General features: G+C 38.6%; 1 protein-coding gene and 1 pseudogene across 1 annotated transcript; one reads left to right on the top strand and one right to left on the bottom strand.

The window, feature by feature from the left end:
- Positions 1-4,426: 4,426 nt before the first annotated feature.
- LOC123953815 lies at positions 4,427-6,055 on the bottom strand (annotated as a pseudogene).
- Positions 6,056-8,463: 2,408 nt separating this feature from the next.
- LOC123947792 (NADH dehydrogenase [ubiquinone] 1 beta subcomplex subunit 6-like) lies at positions 8,464-21,201 on the top strand. Its single transcript, XM_046014098.1, has 2 exons — positions 8,464-8,542; positions 20,601-21,201. The coding sequence occupies exons 1-2, from the start codon at positions 8,464-8,466 to the stop codon at positions 21,095-21,097; spliced, it is 576 nt and encodes a 191-aa protein (XP_045870054.1). The 3' UTR covers positions 21,098-21,201.
- The last annotated feature ends 733 nt before the right edge of the window (positions 21,202-21,934 follow it).

The following is a 21,934-nucleotide window of genomic DNA, read 5'->3' as shown; positions in this document are numbered from 1 at the left end:
ATTAATTTTTCATCAAACCAGCTGCCCTGTTCCCACAACACTACCACTTTTCCTTTACCAGAAACAGTCAAAAACTCAATCTTCTTTGTGACAGAATTTGGTTATACCCTATGTAGTTCCTGCCCATTTCCACTGCATCCACTTTATCCTAAGCCTTCATACCCTCCACTCTGGATCCTCCAAATTATCTAATAGTTGACCTTCCAAACTCTAGGCTATGCCCATTCAAATTCAACTTCCTTGCTACTGTTAGTCTACTCTTTCATAAGTAACACTGTAACCAAATAATCCCTTTGCTTACAAATTTACAGAGCTGTTTCTTCCAAATAAAAGCCAACTTCATACTAAACCACATTTTGTTTCATGAGCTCTTTTCTTCTTTCACTACTGGCCACTTGAACTCATAAGTTCCCCAGTATATGCCTCTCCTTCTTGTCCGGCTAAGAGGCTATCCATACACAAACTCATCATGTTCACTTATATTTCTGGGATTTCTCTTCATTGGTTGCTTCACCAGTGATACTCTCTTTCCCCCTGGCTACTACCCAAATCATACATATATCCAGCCTCAGCTTTTCACAGTTTCTCCAAATCATGTTTAACATTCACTGTGTTTATCTCTTCCTTCTGCAAGTTCTTTTGGTACCCTGCATCTGGGTCACAAAATTTACTGTGCACAATTGCTTATGATATTTGGATTTTTTTTTATTTTATTTTTATTTATTTGACAGAGAGAGATCACAAGTAGACAGAGAGGCGGCCAGAGAGAGAGAGGAAGGGAAGCAGGCTCCCCGCTGAGCAGAGAGCCTGATGCCGGGCTTGATCCCAGGACCCTGAGATCATGACCTGAGCTGAAGGCAGAGGCTTTAACCCACTGAGCCACCCAGGCGCCCCTAGATTTTGCTTTATGTTTGTTGCTCATGTTTCTAACTCAAATTTAAACTTTGATCATAGGGACTATATTTTGTATTTCATTTGTAACCCTACATAATACTTGACACAATGGGGACCACAAAGGAAATTTGTAAAAAAAAAAAAAATACCCTTTTGATTGGTAATGAATCACAATGAATTTAATATAAAATAAAATTGTTGCTGGTACTTGGATGGAGTCCTGCTTTTTAGCTAAGTCTTCTTAAATAACAAATTCAGATCAGCCTGGTGCTCAGAATCCTATGAGCCTTGTGTGGTTCCATGTCATCCAACCTGAGGCAAAAACTCAAATCCAAATGAGAGCGTACATTTTAGCATCAGATTCTGCCTTCGCTCCTCCCCCATCCTGACACCTGCCATCCTTCTCAATTATTTCAATGTTCCCATCAGAGATCCATCCATGTCTTGGTGCCTTGGAACTTGGCTTCATCACCCCCAAAGTCTTCCTCTTCTTACCTCTGCAGCCCACTTTAGATGGTGCCCTTTTAACTTTGTTACATAGTGAAAGTTTTCCACCTTCAATATAATATTCAGATATTTCTCACGATAACCCTATCTTCAAAGTTTCTTTGTTTAAAGAATATCATATATTTATTCTTTGTTCTCATTCCTTCCAACACTACTGCTTCATTTCTGCCCTCCAAACTGCCCTCTTATATTTGCTTTCCTCCTTAACCATCTTCACAGCTAGAATCTCATCATTTCAGCTTACTTTTTGCCAATAAGCTTGGCTCTTTATATTTCAAGCTTAGCTAACCCCCACAAATGTCACACAATGCATGCTAGAACATGGGGACTGAGGGTCTGGTAAGTGACAGGCTGACCCTGGGACTGCCAACCTTGCGCAGAGTAGTGTGCTTGCTCCACATGTGGCTGCGCACATGAGGACTCTTGCCAGCACTCCCAGCCCCATGTTTTGAGATTACCAGATCACTGAGTAACATAGGGAGATTCTGTAGCTACGAAAGCAGCTATTAGATAGTAGATATGGTAGTAGATATTGCAGCGAGTTTTCAGTTGCTTCAGAGAATGGCACACTACTCCTGATGACATCTGAAAAACATTACGGTAAGTTGAAATTCTACAAAGCCCTTCCTGGTGGAGTTGAGAGAGACTGATCTGGCTAAATTGTTGCCAGGTGACCCATGTGATTCAACAGATAATTCAGTTTATCACTCCTCACTTTTATTGCAAATGACAAGCAAAACTTCAGTCTTAGATCAATATATACAGTTTCCTCATGACTGCAGTAAATATCTGAGCTTTGCTGTAAGAAAAAAAGGAAAAGAAAATCAAACAAGTCCACAAATTGATACTTACCAAAAATTCACAGGTGCTTGTGTTCATGAGGACCTTATCAGTGACTATAAAATTCACTATTTTGAGTGAAATAAGTCCAGCAGAGAGAGTTAATTATCATATGGTTTTGCTTATTTATGGAGCATAAGGAATAACCCAGAGGACATGGGGAGATGGAGAGAAGTGTGTTGGGGGAAATTAGAGGAGGAGATGAACCTTGAGAGACTGTGGACTCTGAGAAACAGAGGGTTTTCGAGGGGAAGGGGTGAGCCTGGTGGTGGGTATTAAGGAGGGAACGTATTGCATGGAGCCCTGGGTGTGGTGCACAAACAATGAATTCTGGAACACTGAGAAGAAATTTTTTAAAATCCACTATGATTCTCTAGTTGTCTCATAGTTATCATCAGCATAGACTGTGCCTCTTAACCTAATAGAAAAAATAGGTGCCATAGAAGAAGAACTAATACTACTTTACTCCAGTGGACTGTACCTGGTCTATCCCCTCCCCCTCACTGTAGCAGAAGTGACCCTCCTCCTTCAAAGTCCCTCCACTAGAATCTAGATGCCACCCCTCCCCATGATACTACTTTTCTCCACAGTTACAATAACTTCAAGTGGTCTATCAAGTTCTCCTGTTTGTTTGTTTTTTTCCAAATTAGTGTTGGAATATGCCTAAGTGTTTTCCATCTTAAAATGAGAAAAAGAAAATTCTCCTTTTAGTTTTTTTATTGAGATATAATTCATATAACATAAAAGTCATTATTTTAAAATAATTCATTAGTTTAGAATATATTTACTACATTTCACAAGCATCACCAGATATTCCAGAAGATTTCTATCACTAAAACAGACACACATACTGATCAACAATCAGTCTCAACTTCCCACATTTCCAATGCCCTGGCAACCACAAAACTACTTTCTGTTTCTACAGATTTGTCTATTCTGGACATCTCATATAAATGGATTTACATAATACATGACTTTTTACATCTGGTTTTCACTTAGCACAATGTTTTCAAGGTCCACCGATATTACAGTATGGATCAGTACTTAATTATTTTTATGACTGAGTAATATTCCATTGTATGGATATGCCACCTTCATTAACCAATTCACCAGTTCATGAACATTTGGGTTGTTCCCCCATTTAAGCTATGATAGATAATGCTACCATAAACATTGTGTACTAGTTATTTTGTAAACATGTTTTCAATTCTCTTTTACACATCCAGAAGTGCAATTACTGTTTCATAATTATAATTTAACATTTGAGAAATTGCCAAACTCTTTTCCAAAGTGATGGTGGCTCCAGTTTATATTCCTCAACATTCTCATCAACATTTGCAATTATCTGCAATTAACTTTTAATTCTAGCAATTCTAGTGGGTGAAAAATGGATGTCACTGTGGTTTTGATTTGCATTTCCTAATGTCTAATAACTTTGAGCATCTTTTCATGTGCATATTGATTTTTGTGTAGAATCTATTTTTCCATTTATTTACTTAAATTTTGTTAGTTAATATACAATGCATATTGAATTCTAGGGTAGAATTCAGTGATTCATCACTTATGTGTAGAATCTATTTAAATCTTTTATCCATTTTTATTTTTTATTTTATATTATTTTTTATTAACATATAATGCATTATTTGCTTCAGGGGTACAGGTCTGTGAATCATCAGTCTTACACAATTTACAGCACTCACCATAGCACATTTTTAAACTGAGCTGTCTTTTTCTAGTTGAATTACAGTTTTTTATATATTCTAGGTACAGACCCTTAATTGTTTCTATGATTTGCATGCATGGTTTCTCATTCTGTTTGTAGATTTTCAATTTTTTAGAGTGACCTTTATTACACTATTTTGATTAGACCCAAATTTATCTAATTTTTTTTGGTTATTTGTGGTTTTGGTGTCATATTCTTTTCTTTCTTTTTTTTTTTTTAAGAAAAGGGTGGAATTTAATCTTTATTTACAGACACTGCAAGAGAGGAGATTCCACATAGAAATAAGAAACCCACTGGGAGGAGGAGCTTCATACAGTTTGGAACTGGTCAAGTGGAGTTTTGTTGTAAAAAGTGCTACAATAACAAAACACATTTAAAAAGAGTTCTTAGTAGAGAAACAGTAAGACAAACTTCTACCAAACAGAGCACACCACAAATAACTTTCTGCGTTGGCTGTACAAGCTAAAAGTTAAAGGTCCCAGCAGTGCCATCCTGAACCTGGAACATATAGCCTTCAGAGGTAGTTTCTGGCACAACATTCTGATCTTCCTCTTCCTCTACAGAGAAATACTTCTCAATCAAGTTTAATGAAGCTTTGTACACAGACTCATTTTCATGGTTTTGTAGAGCCTCGATTTTGTCCAAACCTCCACATTCTTCGATCATTATACTAAGTTTCTCGGTTTCACCTAATTTCTCAGCAGCCTGAAGGATATTGGAAATGGCATCCAGAATGACCAAAATAATTTTGGTATCCTTCGCAGTTAAGAGGTTCATCAATGGTTCTATTATGCCACAATGGACGAGGTATACAATCTGCTCAACTGTCCCACCACTTGTATAGTTGGTCACAGCCCAGACAGCTTCCTTTTGTGTCTTAAAGTCTGCCTTAGAGAGAACACCAATGAGGAATGGGACTAATCCATGATTCACAACTTGCTGAATCTGGTCCTGGCGGCCAGCTGTGATGTTTGACATTGTCCACATGGCTTCCTTCTGAATATTAGTTTTGGGGTTCGTTAAAGGCTGGGAAAGACAGCAAGTGCTCCAGCATCTATTACAACCTGAGTCTGTTCATCTGTCCCAGTAACAATATTTCCTATGGCTCTTAGCGCAGGAGTCACAATGGGCAATTCAGTAGCTCCTAGAAGCTTTACAAACTGGGGCACAACTCCTGTTTTCACAACCATCTCAATCCGTTCATTTGGACCATCCATCAGGTAGGAGATGGCCCAGCAGGTATCTGCCAAGACCTCTGGATCGTCGTGATGCAGGAGACGAACTAAGGTAGGAAGAATCTGCTCGACGGCATCTAGCGGGGGTGCGGGGTTCTTGTTGCGACAAAGGTTTGAAAGTGTCCAAGTAAGGTTCCATAAGTCGCCACATGCTAATGATGACATATCAGGAACTGCAAGGAGAGCCAGAAGTGGTTCAACTGCACCATACTTCATAACCAAGTCTCGAAAAAACTGAACCGTCACCTGCAATGTTTCCTAGAGCCCACACAGCCTGTTTGCTGATGTGGGCATGGGAAGATGCCAACAGGGAAATGAATGCTGGGATAGCGCCTCCATCCACCACAGCCTTGGTCTGTTCTGATGTACCAGAAGCAATGTTAGTGAGAGCCCAAGCATATTCAAACTGAATGGGACTACAATCGGTTCTGCCCAAGAAGGACACAAATTTTGGAATCAAACCAGCCCGGATTATGTCTATGGGGGGCTGCTTTTCCCGAGAAAGCAGTTTCCTAGCAGCTTGAGTAGCCTGGAGCTGGCTTTCCAAATTGTTGCTATTTATGCCCTTGACAATGTCATCAACAGACCAATTTACAGTGCCCTGGTTGTTGTGGTTTTCCTGCAGTGGAGAGGTAGCATCATCAGGAAATGAGCTTATGTTTCTCCTTTTCAGCATCTGGTCATCCTTCTTAGCTTTCCTCAGCTCCACATTAACTTCTATTCAACGCTGCCTCATTTCTGTATTGTCTTTCCCCTTGTTCTTGAATCTATTAAGGCGAGCAGCTGGTGAATTAGCGTTCTCGTTGGTGGACATGGTTATGAGACAAAGGGAGAAAGCTACACGGCCGGCTCAGGCTTCCACGGGAGGCAGTCCGGGACGCGCAGGCTGCAGGTCATCTGCCCTCAAAACGTCCACCACGAATCACCCCAAAGACGGTGTCTTGGTGTCATATTCTAATTCAAGTTCACATAGATATATTTGTGTTTCCTTCCAAGGGTTTTATAGTTTTAGCTCTTACATTTAGATCTTTGATCCATTAATTTTTGCATATGATATATGTGGGTCATGAATGAGGGTCCAACCTCATTCTTTTGCATTGGATATCCAGTTGTTCCATCACCATTTATTTTTTTTAAGATTTTATTTATTTATTTGACAGAGAGAAATCACAAGAGAGGCAGGCAGAGAGGAGGAAGGGAAGCAGGCTCTCCGCTGAGCAGAGAGCCCGATGTAGGACTCGATCCCAGGACCCTGAGATCATGACCCAAGCCGAAGGCAGTGGCTTAACCCACTGAGCCACCCAGGCGCCCACCATCACCATTTATTGAAATGACACTTCTTCCTCCTATTGAAATGTCTTTGCACTATTGTTAAAAACCTACTGACCATAGATGTATGGTTCTTTTTCTAGATCTTAATTTTTTTTTATTTTCTATATGTCTTTTACCACACTGGCTTAATGACTGTAGCTTTGTAATAAGTTTTGAAATCTGGAATGTGAATTCTCTAATTCACTCCTTTTGAAAATGTTTGGACTTCAAGGGCCCTTACATTTTCATATAAATTTTAGGACAGTTTTTCCATTTCTGCAAAAAAAAAAAAGAAAATCAAAAAATTGATAGGGATTGTATTGAATCTCTAGGTCAATTTGGGGAGTATTGTCATCTTAAGAATATTAACTCCTTCATTTTCAAAGGATGGTTTCACCAGATGTATATAGTGAGTTCAAGGGATATCCAGGATAATAAAGGAAAATAACACAATGTAGCAGAGACATATGACAACCTTTATTTGGGTGATGTTTGACAAATTTGCACCAAGGGAAGTGTGTTGCTGCATAAGACCTTCCAGAGCCCACAGCATAAGGGCTACAGACCAGAATGGAGGAGGGTAGGGGAAATCCTGGGGGAGAATGCAATCTGAGAGGGGGTTTATATGTTCAGGCGAGGTCACTCAGCAGCACGGTAGGGAGTCTATGGATCCAAGAGCTTCTGAGGGCAGCAGCAATGGAGGTCTTTCAGAGCTACCAGGTTTATCTTATCTATGGCTATCAGATGTTGGACAAAGTTTTGTGGGGAAGCAATGCAGACAGTCTTTAAATGTCTAAAAATCTGCTGTTTGTTGGGAGCTATAGTTAAAACAATTAGATGAACAAAATTTGAGTTTAGTACCATTGAGCTTTGGAGCTAATGGATCACATTCTGCTGTGAAGTAAACAACTAAGGCTAGCAATATAGAAATTTTGGTTGACAGTCTTTTTCCTTTCATCACCTTGAATAGATCAATTCACTGATATCTGGTCTCCATGGTTTCTGATATAAAATAACTATGAATCTTGTTGAGAATCCCTGAATGCAATGAGTTCATTCTCGCTGCTTTTGACAGACTGATAGTGGTGTGTCTAGGAATGTATCTCTTTGAGTTTATCCTACTTGGATTTGTAATACTTCTTGATGATTTACATTAATGTTTTTCCTCAAATTTGGGAAGTTCTCAGCCATTATTTACTTAAAATTTTTTCTCCTTTATCTCTTTTGTTTCTCTTCCTCCCATTATGCGTAAGTTGTTATGCTTGATGGTGTTTGATGGGTCCCTGAGACTTCGCTTTTCTTCATTCTTTTTCTCTGTTTCTGATACTCAATAATCTCAACTGAACTATCTTCAATTTCACTGATTCCGTCCTCAGTTTGAAACTGTTGTCAAGATTTTCTAATGAATTTATTGGTCCCAGGAATTCAACAAGATAGTTACCAAACCATTCTGAACACCTACAGACAGAAGATTGAAGAAAAAAATAGCAGCAATTCTAGGAACAGAAAAGTGACACTTTCTGGAAGGTAGGACGTGTGGAGAAGTGAATCTGGGCAATATATAAGAAGAGAGACCATGGGGGGAAGGGCCAGCTCCTGGTAAGTGTTAGAGAAGTGGAGCACAAAATCAGAACTTTTAGGAGTCTGCTCCACTGAGTGGCATTGCTCCAAAGGCTAAGAAGATGGTGGAGCTCTTGCTGGGACACTGTGGTCTCAGGACCCATGGGGACACAGAAAAACTAGGGGTGCCTGAGTGTGGCAGAGTTCTCAGGTGTCAGAGCAGGGAAGCCAGGTGCAGAGACAGAGTCAAGCAGGGGTCTATCAACTTGGGTTTACCTTAAACCATGATCTGAGGCAAAGCCTGGCCACTGCTCTTCAAGCAGGGACCCCACAACCAGCAGATCTGGGGAGACACTTCACCCCTTCCTTCACTGGGAGGAGCAGCATGTGAGAATGCTGCAGGAATCTGCTGGGTTTGGAAACTCTAAACAGTGCCAAGTGCCAGAAATAGAAATGCTCAGTCTCAGGCTAGGTGAGCTCAAGAATCCAGCCAGAAACCAGGGAGACAAGAGTGATTGACTACTATTCTCTGAGGGCAGACTGAGGAGTGAGGCCCTGAGCTCCTGGCTCCTCCAGATTGGAGAACGGGAGGCTGCCATCTTCATTCTTGTCCTCCAAAACTGTAGGGAGAGTGTTCAGGGAATAAAAGCTACAGAGAGCAAAACCAAGCAGATTACTTAATCTGCCCTCTGGCAAGGGCAGTGTAGTTCTACCTCAGACAAAGACATTTGAGAATCACTGAAACAGGCTCTTCCCCAAAAGATCACCAAGAACATCTAGCTAAGACCAAACCTATCAATCAATGACAACTGCAGAACTCCAGAGTTAGGGGAATACAGCACATAGAATTCATGGTTTTTTCCCATGATCCTTTAGATGTTCAAAGTTAATTTTTTCAATTTTATATTTTTCTTATTCTATTTTTAATTTTTTTCCTTTCCTATATTAACTTTTTAACTCTTTTATCAATACCTTTTTAAAACTTTTTTAAAATTTTTCATTGTTATACTCATTTTCTATCCCTTCATTGTATTTAACCTTACTTTTTGTATACGTGTAAGTTTTCCTTCTTTACAATTTTGGGATACAATTTCTTCAAAATATTCTATCCCTTCATTGTATTTAACATTGATTTTTGTATACATATAAATTTTTATTTCTTTAAAATTTTGGATACAGATTCTCCAAACAGATCAAAATATACCCAAAACTTAGCATATGGCTTTGTTCTAGTATCTGTTAGGGTCCGTGATCAAAGGAACAAGACCAACACAAAGCAAAAGTCAAGCAAAGCTTTATTTCATGCCAAGCATCGAAAATCAAACCGACCAGTCGGGGCCGTCTCTTACAAAGAGGTAACGACAACCAGGACACCAACACCAATGACTCCCCTCCCCTACGGCGCCACTCACCAGTGGGACCACTCCGTGACTACACTGCTCCTGACATGATACTCACATGATGCTCATGACATTCCTGACGACCATGACACTCCCTACGACCATGACACTCCCAACGACCATGATGCTCCCAATGACCACGATGCTCCCAACGACCACCGCTTCCCAGCCTCACAGACTGACTTTTATAGAGGTGAGGTTGAGCCCAGCCCACACACAAGTGGCCAATGAGATTGCAATAAACAGGGAAAACTGCACAGTCATGCTAGGTCAGCAATACTGGTGACCAATTGAATTTCAATTTACCATAGTAAATATATGTGCACCCCACTGGTTGGATGTCTCCATCCAGCCTTGCCCACCCCTATATCCGGGGTTTGTAAGTAAGTTCCTCTGGGAGGCGTGGGTCAATCTAAGTTCACAACCAAACGGCTCCATCTGGCTAACCAGGCCCCTAGTATCCAGCCTGATCACATTCTCTCCTTTTTTTTTCCTTATTTTTTTCTTCTTTCAACTAACTTCTCATCAATTTCTTTTCTAAATCTTTTTTAATTTTCATCTTTACAATCATATTCCATCCTTCCATTGTGTTTACCTTTATTTTTCTATATATATACAAGCTTTTCTTTCTTTAAAATTTTGGGAGCTATTTTCTTCTAACAAACCAAAATACACCCAAAATCAAGTGTGTGGCTCTGTTCTATTCACCAGTCTAATCATATATGGTTTTTTTTTTCTTTCTTCTCTCCCCAGTTTCAAGTCCATTCTGATTTGGTTAGTGTATATCTTTCTGGGGTCATTGATACTCTTTTAGTATTTTGTTTACTCATTCACCTATTCTTATCTGGATAAAATGACAAGACTGAAAAACTCACCTCAAAAAAAAAAAAAAAAAAAAAGAACAAGAGGCAGTACCTATGCCTAGGGACCTAACCAATACAGACATTAGTACAATGTCAGAACTAGAGTTCAGAATGATGATTACAAAGATGCTAGCTGGGCTTGAAAAAAGCACAGAAGATACTAAAGAATCCCTTTCTGGAGAAATAAAAGAACTAAAATCTAACGAAGTTGAAATCAGAAAGGCTATTAATGAGGTACAATCAAAAATGGAGGCTCTTACTGCTTGGATAAATGAGGCAGAAGAGAGAATTCATGATGTAGAAGACCAAATAAGAAGCTGCAGAATAAGAAGCTGAAAAAAGAAAGATAAACAACTACTAAACCATGAGTGGAGAATTCAAGAGATAAGTGACACCATAAGATGAAACAATACTAGAATAATTGGGATCCCAGAAGAAGAAGAAAGAAAGAGAAGGGGAGAAGGTATATTGGAGTAAATTATAGTAGAGAACGTCCCTAATTTAGGGAAGGGAACAAACACCAAAATCCAGGACACACAGAGAATCCCCTCAAAATCAGTAAAAATATGTCCACACCCTGTCATCTAATAGTAAAACTTACTAGTCTCAATGACAAAGAGAAAATCCTGAAAGCAGCCTTGGACAAGAGATCTGTAACATACAACAGTAAAAATATTAGATTGGCAGCAGACCTATCCGCAGAGAACTGGCAGGCCAGAGAGAACTGACATGATATATTCAGAGCACTAAAAAAGAAAAATATGCTGTCAAGAATAATATATCCAGCTATGCTGTCATTGAAAATAGAAGGAGAGATAAAAAGCTTCCAGGACAAACAAAAACTAAAAGAATTTGCAAACACCAAACCAGTCCTACAGGAAATATTGAAAGGGTTCCTCTAAACAAAGAGAGCCTAAAGGTAACAGACCAGAAAGGAACAGAGACAATATAGAGCAACAGTCACCTTACAAGCAATACAATGGCACTAAATTCATATCTTTCAATAGTTACTCTGAATGTAAATGAGATAAATGCCCCCAATCAAAAGACACAGTGTATGAGAATGGACGAAATAAATAAATAAATAAGATCCATCAATATGTTTTCTGCATGAAACTCATTTTAGACCCAAAGACACCTCCAGATTTAAAGTGAGGGGATGGAAAACAATTTACTATGCAAATAGTCATCAAAAGAAAGCTGGGTGGCAATCCCTATATCACACAATTTAAATTTAAAACCAAAAACTGTAATAAGAGATGAAGAAAGACATTATATCATACTTAAAGGGTCTGTGCAACAAGAAGATCTAACAATTTTAAATATCTATGCACCTAACATAGGAGCAGCCAATTATATAAACCAATTAATAACAAATTCAAAGAAACACATCAACAATAATACAATAATAGCAGGGACTTTAACACCTCCCTTACTGAAATGGACGTATCATCTAAGCAAAAGTTCAACAAGAAAATAAAGATATTAAATGACACGCTGGACCAGATGGACATCACAAATATATTCAGAACATTCCATCCCAAAGCAATAGAATACACATTCTTCTCCAGTTCACATGGAACATTCTCCAGAATAGATCACATCCTGGGTCACAAATCAGGTCTCAACCGGTGCCAAAAATGGGGATCATTCCCTGCATCTTTTTAGACCATTTTAGACCATGTTTTGAAACTAGAACTCAACCACCAGAGGAAGGTTAGAAAGAACTCAAATACATGGAGGCTAGAGAACATCCTACTAAGGAATGGATGGATGGATCAGCAAGGAAATGAAAGAATTGAAAAAATTCATGGAAACAAATAAAAAAGAAAACACAACTGTTCAAAATCTTTGGTACTGGGGTGCCTGGGTGACTCAGTGAGTTAAAGACTCTGCCTTCAGCTCAGGTCATGATCTCAGGGTCTTGAGATTGAGCCCCACATCAGGCTCTCTGCTCAGCGGGGAGCCTGCTTCCCCCTCTCTCTCTGCCTGCCCCTCTGACTACGTGTGATCTCTTTCTCTCTCTCTCTCTTTCTCTCTCTCTCTCTGTCAAATAAATAAATAAAATCAAAATCTTTGGGACACAGCAAAGGCAGTCCTGAGAGGAAAGTATATAACAATACAAGAATTTCTCAAGAAACAAGAAAGATCTCAAGTACACAACATAACCTTACACCTAAAGGAGCTGGAGAAAGAACAGAAAAGAAAGCCTTAACCCAGCAGGAGAAGAGAAATAATCAAGATCAGAGCAGAAATCAATGAAATAGAGACAAAAAAAAACAAAACAAACAAAAAAAACCCAATAGAACAAATCAACGAAACTAGGAGCTGGTTCTTTGAAAGAATTCATAAGATTGATAAACCCCCAGCCAGAGTTACCAAAAAGAAAAGAGAAAGGACCCAAATTAGTAAAATCATGAATGAAAGAGAAGAGATCAAAACCAACACCAAAGAAATACAAACAATTATAAGAACATATTATGAGGAACTATACACAAGCAAATTTGACAATCTGGAAGAAATGGATGCATTCCTAGGGACTTATAAACTACCAAAACTGAACCAGGAAGAAATAGAAAACTTGAACAGACCCATAACCACTAAGGAGATTGAAACAGTCCTCAAAATCTCCCAACAAACAAGAGTCCAGGGCCAGATGGCTTCCCAGAGGAATTCTACCCAAATTTAAAGAAGAATTAACACTATTCTCCTAAAACTGTTCCAAAAATAGAAATGGAAGGAAAACTTCCAAACTCAATTTATGAGACCAGCATTACCTTGATCCCAAAACCAGACAAACACCCATCAAAAAGGAGAATTACAGACCAATATCCTTGATGAACAAGGATGCAAAAATTCCCACCAACACACTAGGCAATAGAATCCAACAGTATATTAAAAAGATTATTCACCACGACCAAGTGGGATTTATTCCTGGGCTGAAAAGTTGTTTCAACATCTGCAAATCAATCAATGTAATGCAATACAAAAGAAAAGAAAGAACAAGAACCATATGATACTCTCAATAGATGTTGAAAAAGCATTTGACAAAGTACTGCATCCTTTCTTTTTTTTTTAATTAATTTATTTATTTTTATTTGCTTATTTACAGCATAACAGTGTTCATTGTTCTGGCATCACACCCAGTGCTCCATGCAGTACGTGCCCTCCCTATTACCCACCACCTGGTTCCTCAACCTCCCACCACACCCCACCCCCTCCCGCCGCCCCTTCATAACCCTCTGGTTGTTTTTCAGAGTCCACAGTCTCTCATGGTTCATCTCCCCTTCCAGTTTCCCTCAACTCCCTCTCCTCTCCATCTCCCCATGTCCTCCATGTTATCTGTTATGCTCCACAAATAAGTGAGACCATATGATACTTGACTCTCTCTGCTTGACTTATTTCGCTCAGCATAATTTCTTCCAGTCCTGTCCATGTTGCTACAAAAGTTGGGTATTCATCCTTTCTGATGGAGGCATAATACTCCATTGTGTATATGGACCACATCTTCCTTATCCATTCATCCGTTGAAGGGCATCTTGGTTCTTTCCACAGTTTGGCGACCGTAGCCATTGCTGCAATAAACATTGGGGTACAAATGGCCCTTCTTTTCACTACATCTGTATCTTTGGGGTAAATACCCAGCAGTGCAATTGCAGGGTCATAGGGAAGCTCTATTTTTAATTTCTTCAGGAATCTCCACACTGTTCTCCAAAGTGGCTGCACTAACTTGCATTCCCACCAACAGTGTAAGAGGGTTCCCCTTTCTCCACATCCTCTCCAGCACACGTTGTTTCCTGTCTTGCTAATTTTGGCCATTCTAACTGGTGTTAGGTGGTATCTCAATGTTGTTTTAATTTGAATCTCCCTGATGGCTAGTGATGATGAACATTTTTTCATGTGTCTGATAGCCATTTGTATGTCTTCGTTGGAGAAGTGTCTATTCATATCTTCTGCCCATTTTTTTATATGATTATCTGTTTTGTGTGTGTTGAGTTTGAGAAGTTCTTTGTAGATCCTGGATATCAGCCTTTTGTCTGTACTGTCATTTGCAAATATCTTCTCCCATTCCGTGGGTTGCCTCTTTGTTTTGTTGACTGTTTCCTTTGCTGTGCAGAAGCTTTTGATCTTGATGAAGTCCCAAAAGTTCATTTTTGCTTTTGTTTCCTTGGCCTTTGGAGACTTATCTTGAAAGAAGTTGCTGTGGCTGATATCGAAGAGGTTACTGCCTATGTTCTCCTCTAGGATTCTGATAGATTCCTGTCTCACATTGAGGTCTTTTATCCATTTCGAGTTTATCTTTGTGAACGGTGTAAGAGAATGGTCGAGTTTCATTCTTCTACATATAGCTGTCCAGTTTTCCCAGCACCATTTATTGAAGACACTGTCTTTTTTCCATTGAATATTTTTTCCTGTTTTGTCGAAGATTATTTGACCATAGAGTTGAGGGTCCATATCTGGGCTCTCCACTCTGTTCCACTGGTCTATGTGTCTGTTTTTATGCCAGTACCACGCTGTCTTGGTGATCACAGCTTTGTAGTAAAGCTTGAAATCGGGTAATGTGATGCCGCCAGTTTTGTTTTTGTTTTTCAACATTTCCTTAGCAATTCGGGGTCTCTTCTGACTCCATACAAATTTTAGGATTATTTGCTCCAGCTCTTTGAAAAATATTGGTGGAATTTTGATCGGAATGGCATTAAAAGTATAGATTGCTCTAGGCAGTATAGACATTTTAACAATGTTTATTCTTCCAATCCAAGAGCATGGAACAGTCTTCCATCTTTTTGTGTCTTCTTCAATTTCTTTCATGAGTGTTCTGTAGTTCCTCGAGTACAGGTCCTTTACTTCTTTGGTTAGGTTTATGCCCAGGTATCTTATGGTTCTTGGTGCTATAGTAAATGGAATCGATTCTCTAATTTCCCTTTCTGTATTTTCATTGTTAGTGTATAAGAAAGCCACTGATTTCTGTACATTGACTTTGTATCCTGCCACGTTACTGAATTGCTGTATGAGTTCTAGTAGTTTGGGGGTGGAGTCTTTGGGGTTTTCCATATAAAGAATCATGTCATCTGCAAAGAGAGAGAGTTTGACTTCTTCCTTGCCAATTTGGATACCTTTTATTTCTCTTTGTTGTCTGATTGCCGTTGCTAGACTGCATCCTTTCTTGATCAAATCTCTTCACAACGTAAGGATAGAGGGTACACACCTCTACACAATATCATCAATACAATACCTCTATACAATGTCCTCAATGCCGTCTATGAAAAACCCATAGCAAATATCATTCTCAATTGGGGAAAAACTCAGAGCTTTCCCCCTAAGGTCAGGAACATAGCAGAACTGTACATTTTCACCACTGGTATTCAGCATAATACTAGAAGTCCTAACCTGAGCAATCAGACAACAAAAAGAAATAAAAGGCATCTGAATTGGCAAAGAAGTCAAACTTTCATTCCTTGCAGATGATATGATACTTAATGTGGAAAACCCAAAAGACTCCACTCCAAATCTGCTAGAACTTGTACAGGAATTCAGTAAAGTGTCAGGATATAAAATCAATGCACAGAAATCAGTTCCATTCTATACACCAATTGCATTCTATACACCAACAGCAAGACAGAAGAAAGAGAAATTAAGGAGTCAATTCCATTTACAATACACCCATAATCATAAGATATCTGGGAATAAACCTACCAAAAAGGAAAAAAATCTGTACCCAGAAAACTATAAAGTACTCATGAAAGAAATGGAGGAAGACACAAAGAAATGGATAAACGTTCCATGCTCATGGACTGGAAGAACAAATATTGTGATAATGTCTATGCTACCCAGAACAATATACACATTTAAAGCAATCTCTTTCAAAATACCACCAACTTTTTTCAAAGAAATAGAGCAAATAATCCTAAAATTTAAATGGAACCAGAAAAGATCCCGAATAGCCAGAGGAATGTTGAAAAAAAAAACCAAAGTTGGTGGCATCACAATTCCAGATTTCAAGCTCTATTACAAAGCTATCATCATCAAGACAGTATGGTACTGGCACAATAACAGACACATAGATCAATGGAACAGAATAGAGAGCCCAGAAATGGACCCTCAACTCTATGGTCAACTAATCTTCAACAAAGCAAGAAAAAATGTCCCATGGGGGGGAAAAAGAGTCTCTTCAACAAATGGTGTTGGGAAAATTGGACAGCCACATGCAGAAGAATGAAACTGGCCAATTGCCTTACACCACACACAAAAATAACTCAAAATGGATGAAAGCCCTCAATGTGTGACAGAAATCCAACAAAATCCTTGAGGCGAAAACAAGGAGCAACCTCTTTGACCTCAGCCACAGCAATTTCATCTTAGAATCATCAACAAATCAAGGGAAACAAGGGCAAAAATGAACTATTGGGACTTCCTCAACATCAAAAACTTTTGCACAGCAAAGGAAACAGTAAAATACACACACGCACACACACGCACACACACACACACACACACACACAAAAGAAAACTGACAGAATGGGAGAAGATATTTGCAAATGACATATAGATAAAGGGCTAGTATCCAAAATCTATAAATAACTTAGCAAACTCAACACCCAAAGAACAAATAATCCAATCAAGAAATGGGCAGAAGACATGAACAGACATTTCTGCAAAGAAGACATCCAGATGGCCAACAGACACATGAAAAAGTGATCCATGTCACTTGGCATCAGGGAAATACAAATAAAACCACAGTAAGATACCACCTCACATAAGTCAGAATGGCTGAAATTAACAAGTCAGGAAACATGTTGGTGAAAATGGGGAGAAAGGGGAACCCTCACTTCTCTTGGTGGCAATACAAGCTGGTGCAACCACTCTGGAAAACAGTAAGGAGATTCCTGAAAAAGTTGAAAAGAGAGCTACCCTATAAGCCAGCAATTGCAGTACCAGGTATTTTCCCTAAAGATACAAATGTAGTGATCTGAAGGGGCACGTGCACCCGAATGTTTATAGCAGCAATGTCCACAATAGCCAAACTATGGAAAGAACCTAGATGTCCATCAACAGATGAATGGATAAAGAAGATGTCACACACACACACACACAAACACACAAAATGGAATACTATGCAGCCATCAAAAACCCAAAATCTCACCATTTGCAACAATGTAGATGGAACTAGAGGGTATTAAGCTAAGCAAAATAAGTCAAACAGAGAAAGACAATTATCATTTGATCTCTCTGATATAACGAATTTGAGAGGCAGAGCCAGGGGTCATGGGGGGGAAGGGAGAGGAAAATGAAACAAGATGGGACTGGGGAAGGAGACAAACCATAAGAGACTCTTAATTTCAGGAAACAAACTGAGGGTTGCTGGAGTGGAGGGGGATGGGAGGGAAAGGGCATATGGGTGATGGACATTGGGGAGGGTTTATGCTATGGTGAGTGCTGTGAATTGTGTAAAACAAATAATACATTATATGTTTATGTAAAAAAAATATATATGTATGGGCCATTAATTGTTTCTTTCCAAGTCTCGATTTTTTGTTTGGAAACTGAATATTTTTAATATTAGAATATGACTACTTTGGAGGTTATATTTTCATTCCCTCCCAAAGTTTTTATCACTGCTTTTTGTTTTTTGTTTATTTAGTAACTTTTCTGATCTAATGTTGTAAAGTCTGTATTCTCTGTATTCTCTATTTCGTGTGAAGTCTTCTCAGCATGGTAGTTAGATAATGATTAGACAAGAGATATTTTTTCTTAAATTCCTGGAACCAAAAAATCTCTCAGTCTTTGTTGAGGGACTGTCCATGAATACGGGGGCATAACTTCAACACTTAATCAAACAGTTTACAACTCTGTTAACATTCACTTCTCCTACCAAAGAGCCTGAAACTCAGCCAGAATTGAGAGCATACAGTATTTTCCTTTTTTTTTTTTTTTTTTTTTTTTTGAGCATATGCACAGCCCTTGGGTATATGAAAGCCCTTCTGGATTTTCAGGAATGTTAGAATTTCCCAAAGTACTTTTAAAAACTTCATTCACCACGCTTTTGTCCTCAGCTTTTTGCTTAGTCTGTTTTTTTGCCTCACCTGCTATCTCTCACTTCAGGCAGCAGCAACTAAAACATTTTCTTAGACACATTTTTGAGGAACATCCTGTGGTAGCATCTTTAGCACTGAGTGTGTTCTGAGTGTGGGGATAAAATGAAAAGCCTTTCAACCAAGGTCTTTCCAGGGAACCATGAAATAGTCTACAATAAACAACTGAAATTCTTTCTGAATCAGGTCCTCTCTACTTTCCCCAGTGCTAGAAATACAGGCTTTGTTTTCAAGGCTATTACGAAACTACAGAGCAGGCAATGGAGCATAAGTAAGTGAAAAATGCCACAAAGTCCTCTGTTTTAGCAAGATTCAATATTTTTCTTGGATAAGCATTCCCCAGATTTCTTTAAATTCCTGAGTCCCGAAAATATTAATTTTGATAGTTTTGCCATTTTTTTTACAGGCAATTCCAGAGTTCCTTCATCATTCTGTCCTTTTTCAATCATAATCAAATTATTTGAAAACCTATTATCATTCACTGTCCAATTTGCTTATCTCCCATTCCATCTTCAATCCACCATCTGGGTCTTACTCCCACCACTCCAGCGAAACTTCTCTTCTGAAAGTCACCAATGACTGCTAGGTCCAAAATGCATTTATTTGACCATTTTCTTTTTTTTAATACACTGTCAAGTTTACGTCTGACACATATTAGGCACTCAATAATATGTGCTGAATAAGTGAATGAATTAAATATTTCATCTCTTTTGCCATTCATTGTGATGTAGACACCTCCTCCTTGAATAGTCCTTTCTTGCCTATAAATGCTCCTCAAGATTCAATGACAGGCAATCTTTTTTCTCATCTTACACTGCATTCCTAGGTAATGTCATTGATTTGCAAGGCTTCATATATTCTCCATATGCAAACTCAATATATCAAAGCATAATTCACCATTTTCTCCAGTAAACTTGTTTCACTTCATGTTCTCTTCACCACATATCACAAACACTCATCAGGTGTCTTAGCCAGAAACCTGGAAGACAATTTTTACTCACATCACTGTTCCCACAATTGTTTCTACCAATAACTTTGGTAGAAATGTTATTAAAGAAATCATTTATATTGGTTGAGAAGATAAATGCATGTATTGGCTATCTACTTAACTTTGTAAGACACAGGCTATCTCCTTAGGAAACTCCATAAAGGAAAAACAAAGCTTATGAGAAGCATATTCTGAAATAGCAAGTTCCAATGGAGCTGACCAAAAGGAGAAAAGTTAAGGTAGGTTCAGATTGGAGACCTTTCAGTCACCAACCAACTGGGCACAAATGTGTCCTCTAGGATAAAGACACAGTCTTTCTTTAACAAAGAAGAGGCATTTTGACCTTCATTACCAAAGAAAAACAGTTAGTTTCTCTGCAAGAGTTTCTCTAGCTAGAGGATAGTGAATCCTGCTAGATATGTTGTCTCTGACAACATATCTATATTGAATAGAACCTGGACAGAGAATATAGGCTGAAGACTAGTGAGACCTAACAATAACCTAGCAACTCAGGCTCCTGGTGAAAAGACTATCCCAGATAAGAAGTTTTCCAAAAAAAAAAAATCCTATATTAAGGAAAGAAACATCACCTAGTAAACTTTTGTGTATAACTTTCACTAAAACGTAGCATATTGATATTATATCTCTTGAAGCTTTATTTCTCTATCAATTTTTACATTCTATGTAATCTGTGCAACAAAATTGTGTTATTTAAAATGGCAAAACAATCATATGTTCTGTCTTGTTGACTGTCAGCCTATTATATAAGACATTGATTTTTTTTTTTTTTCAAAGAAAATTCAAAGGTGCTCTAGCAGTTGCCTGGGAGACAAGAAAATACGGACGTGGGGGCGCCTGGGTGGCTCAGTGGGTTAAGCCTCTGCCTTCGGCTTGGGTCATGATCTCAGGGTCCTGGGATCAAGCCCTGCATCAGGCTCTCTGCTTGGCGGGGAGCCTGCTTCCTCCCCTCTCTCTCTCTCTCTGCCTGCCTCTCTGCCCACTTGTTATCTCTCTCTGTCAAATAAATAAATAAAATCTTAAAAAAAGAAAGAAAGAAAATACAGGATGTGATTTGGACATATTTGTGAATCTAATTCCAAAAATTCTAACATTTCATACCAAAATGATCAGATAAGATATACTCTTTCCCTAAGTGTATTTCACATTTAAGGACCAGGTTTTTTTTAAGATTTTATAACTTCATCTTACTTGGACCATTTAAAAAACAACAAAGACGGGGTAAGTGACAAGACCCTGGTCAGGGGCGCTCCGTGTCCTGCCTTGGTACCAGTGGCGACATGTTCGGGGTACACGCCAGATGAGAAACTGCGGTTGCAACAGCTCCAACAGCTGAGAAGGCGATGGCTAAAAGACCAGGAGCTGAGCTCCCGGAAGCCGGTGCTGCCCTCGCAGCGGATATCGCCTATGGAGAAATTCTGGAATACGTTTTTGCGGGAACAGACCTCCTGGAAGAATGTGATTTATAAGGCATATCGACACAGTGTCTTTGCTTTTACTCATGTACTTATACCTGCCTGGATTATTCATTATTATATTAAATATCATGTGAATACAAAACCATATGGCATTGTTGAAAGGAAGCCCAGGATATTCCCAGGTGATACAACTCTGGAGACTGGAGAAGTAATTCCACCAATGAAAGAATTTCCTGATCAACATCATTGAAGATTACTTTAAAATCAAAGGCATATAAAGCCCAGTTTGTTGCTGTATTGTGTATTTACTAAATATATTTTCTGGAAAAGTAACTTTAATAAAGTTTACTCTGAGGAAAAAAAAAAAACAAAGACTAAGGAGTGCACTTGTGATGAGCAGTGGGTGTTGCGTGGAAGTGTGGAGTCATTATACTGTACACCTGAACTAACATTACACAGTATGTTAATTCAGTGGAATTTAAATAAAATCTTAAAAACAACAATAGTGACAATAAGCATCAGTGGTTTTGTAATAAATTAATTGACCCAAAAAAGCAGGATAATGCCATACAAAATAAAATGTTAATATCTTCTCTGAGATTGCACAAGGTTTTATTAAAAAATCCACTTTATCCACATTCCCTTCAAAGGTCATCCACTAGATTCAACAAGTTTTCTTGAATCAATTTTTCCAGTACTAACACAGTCCGTAAATAAATAAATTTCCATATAATGACAAAAAATGAATTTCAAAGCATTTCTTCCCTATTATTTAAATGACAGATTGGGAGGTATTAGAATGGAGTAAATATGATAGGAATTAAAGTACATTAAATTTGTGGGAGGTCCAGGTCTACTTACATATATTTGTCCTTTTCCATGACTTACCAAGCTTATTTACATGAGGAAAGAAAATGAAGCCAAGTAAACATGATTCTCTCAGAATTAAAACAAAATTTCTTGGAAAGTCTATAGGCCACCAAATCTAGTTGCTATCATCTGACCACTCCACAATAAAACCGTACAGTTTCTGCTTTAAGAAATCTCTATAAACACCTAACAGTTTCCCTCAGTAACTCTATTCATT

This window comes from Meles meles, chromosome 1, assembly GCF_922984935.1.
Source record: "Meles meles chromosome 1, mMelMel3.1 paternal haplotype, whole genome shotgun sequence".
In the NCBI taxonomy this organism is placed as follows: Eukaryota; Metazoa; Chordata; class Mammalia; order Carnivora; family Mustelidae; genus Meles; species Meles meles.
Note: the sequence above shows the minus strand (reverse complement) of the source record. Positions and strands in the feature narration are given on the sequence as shown.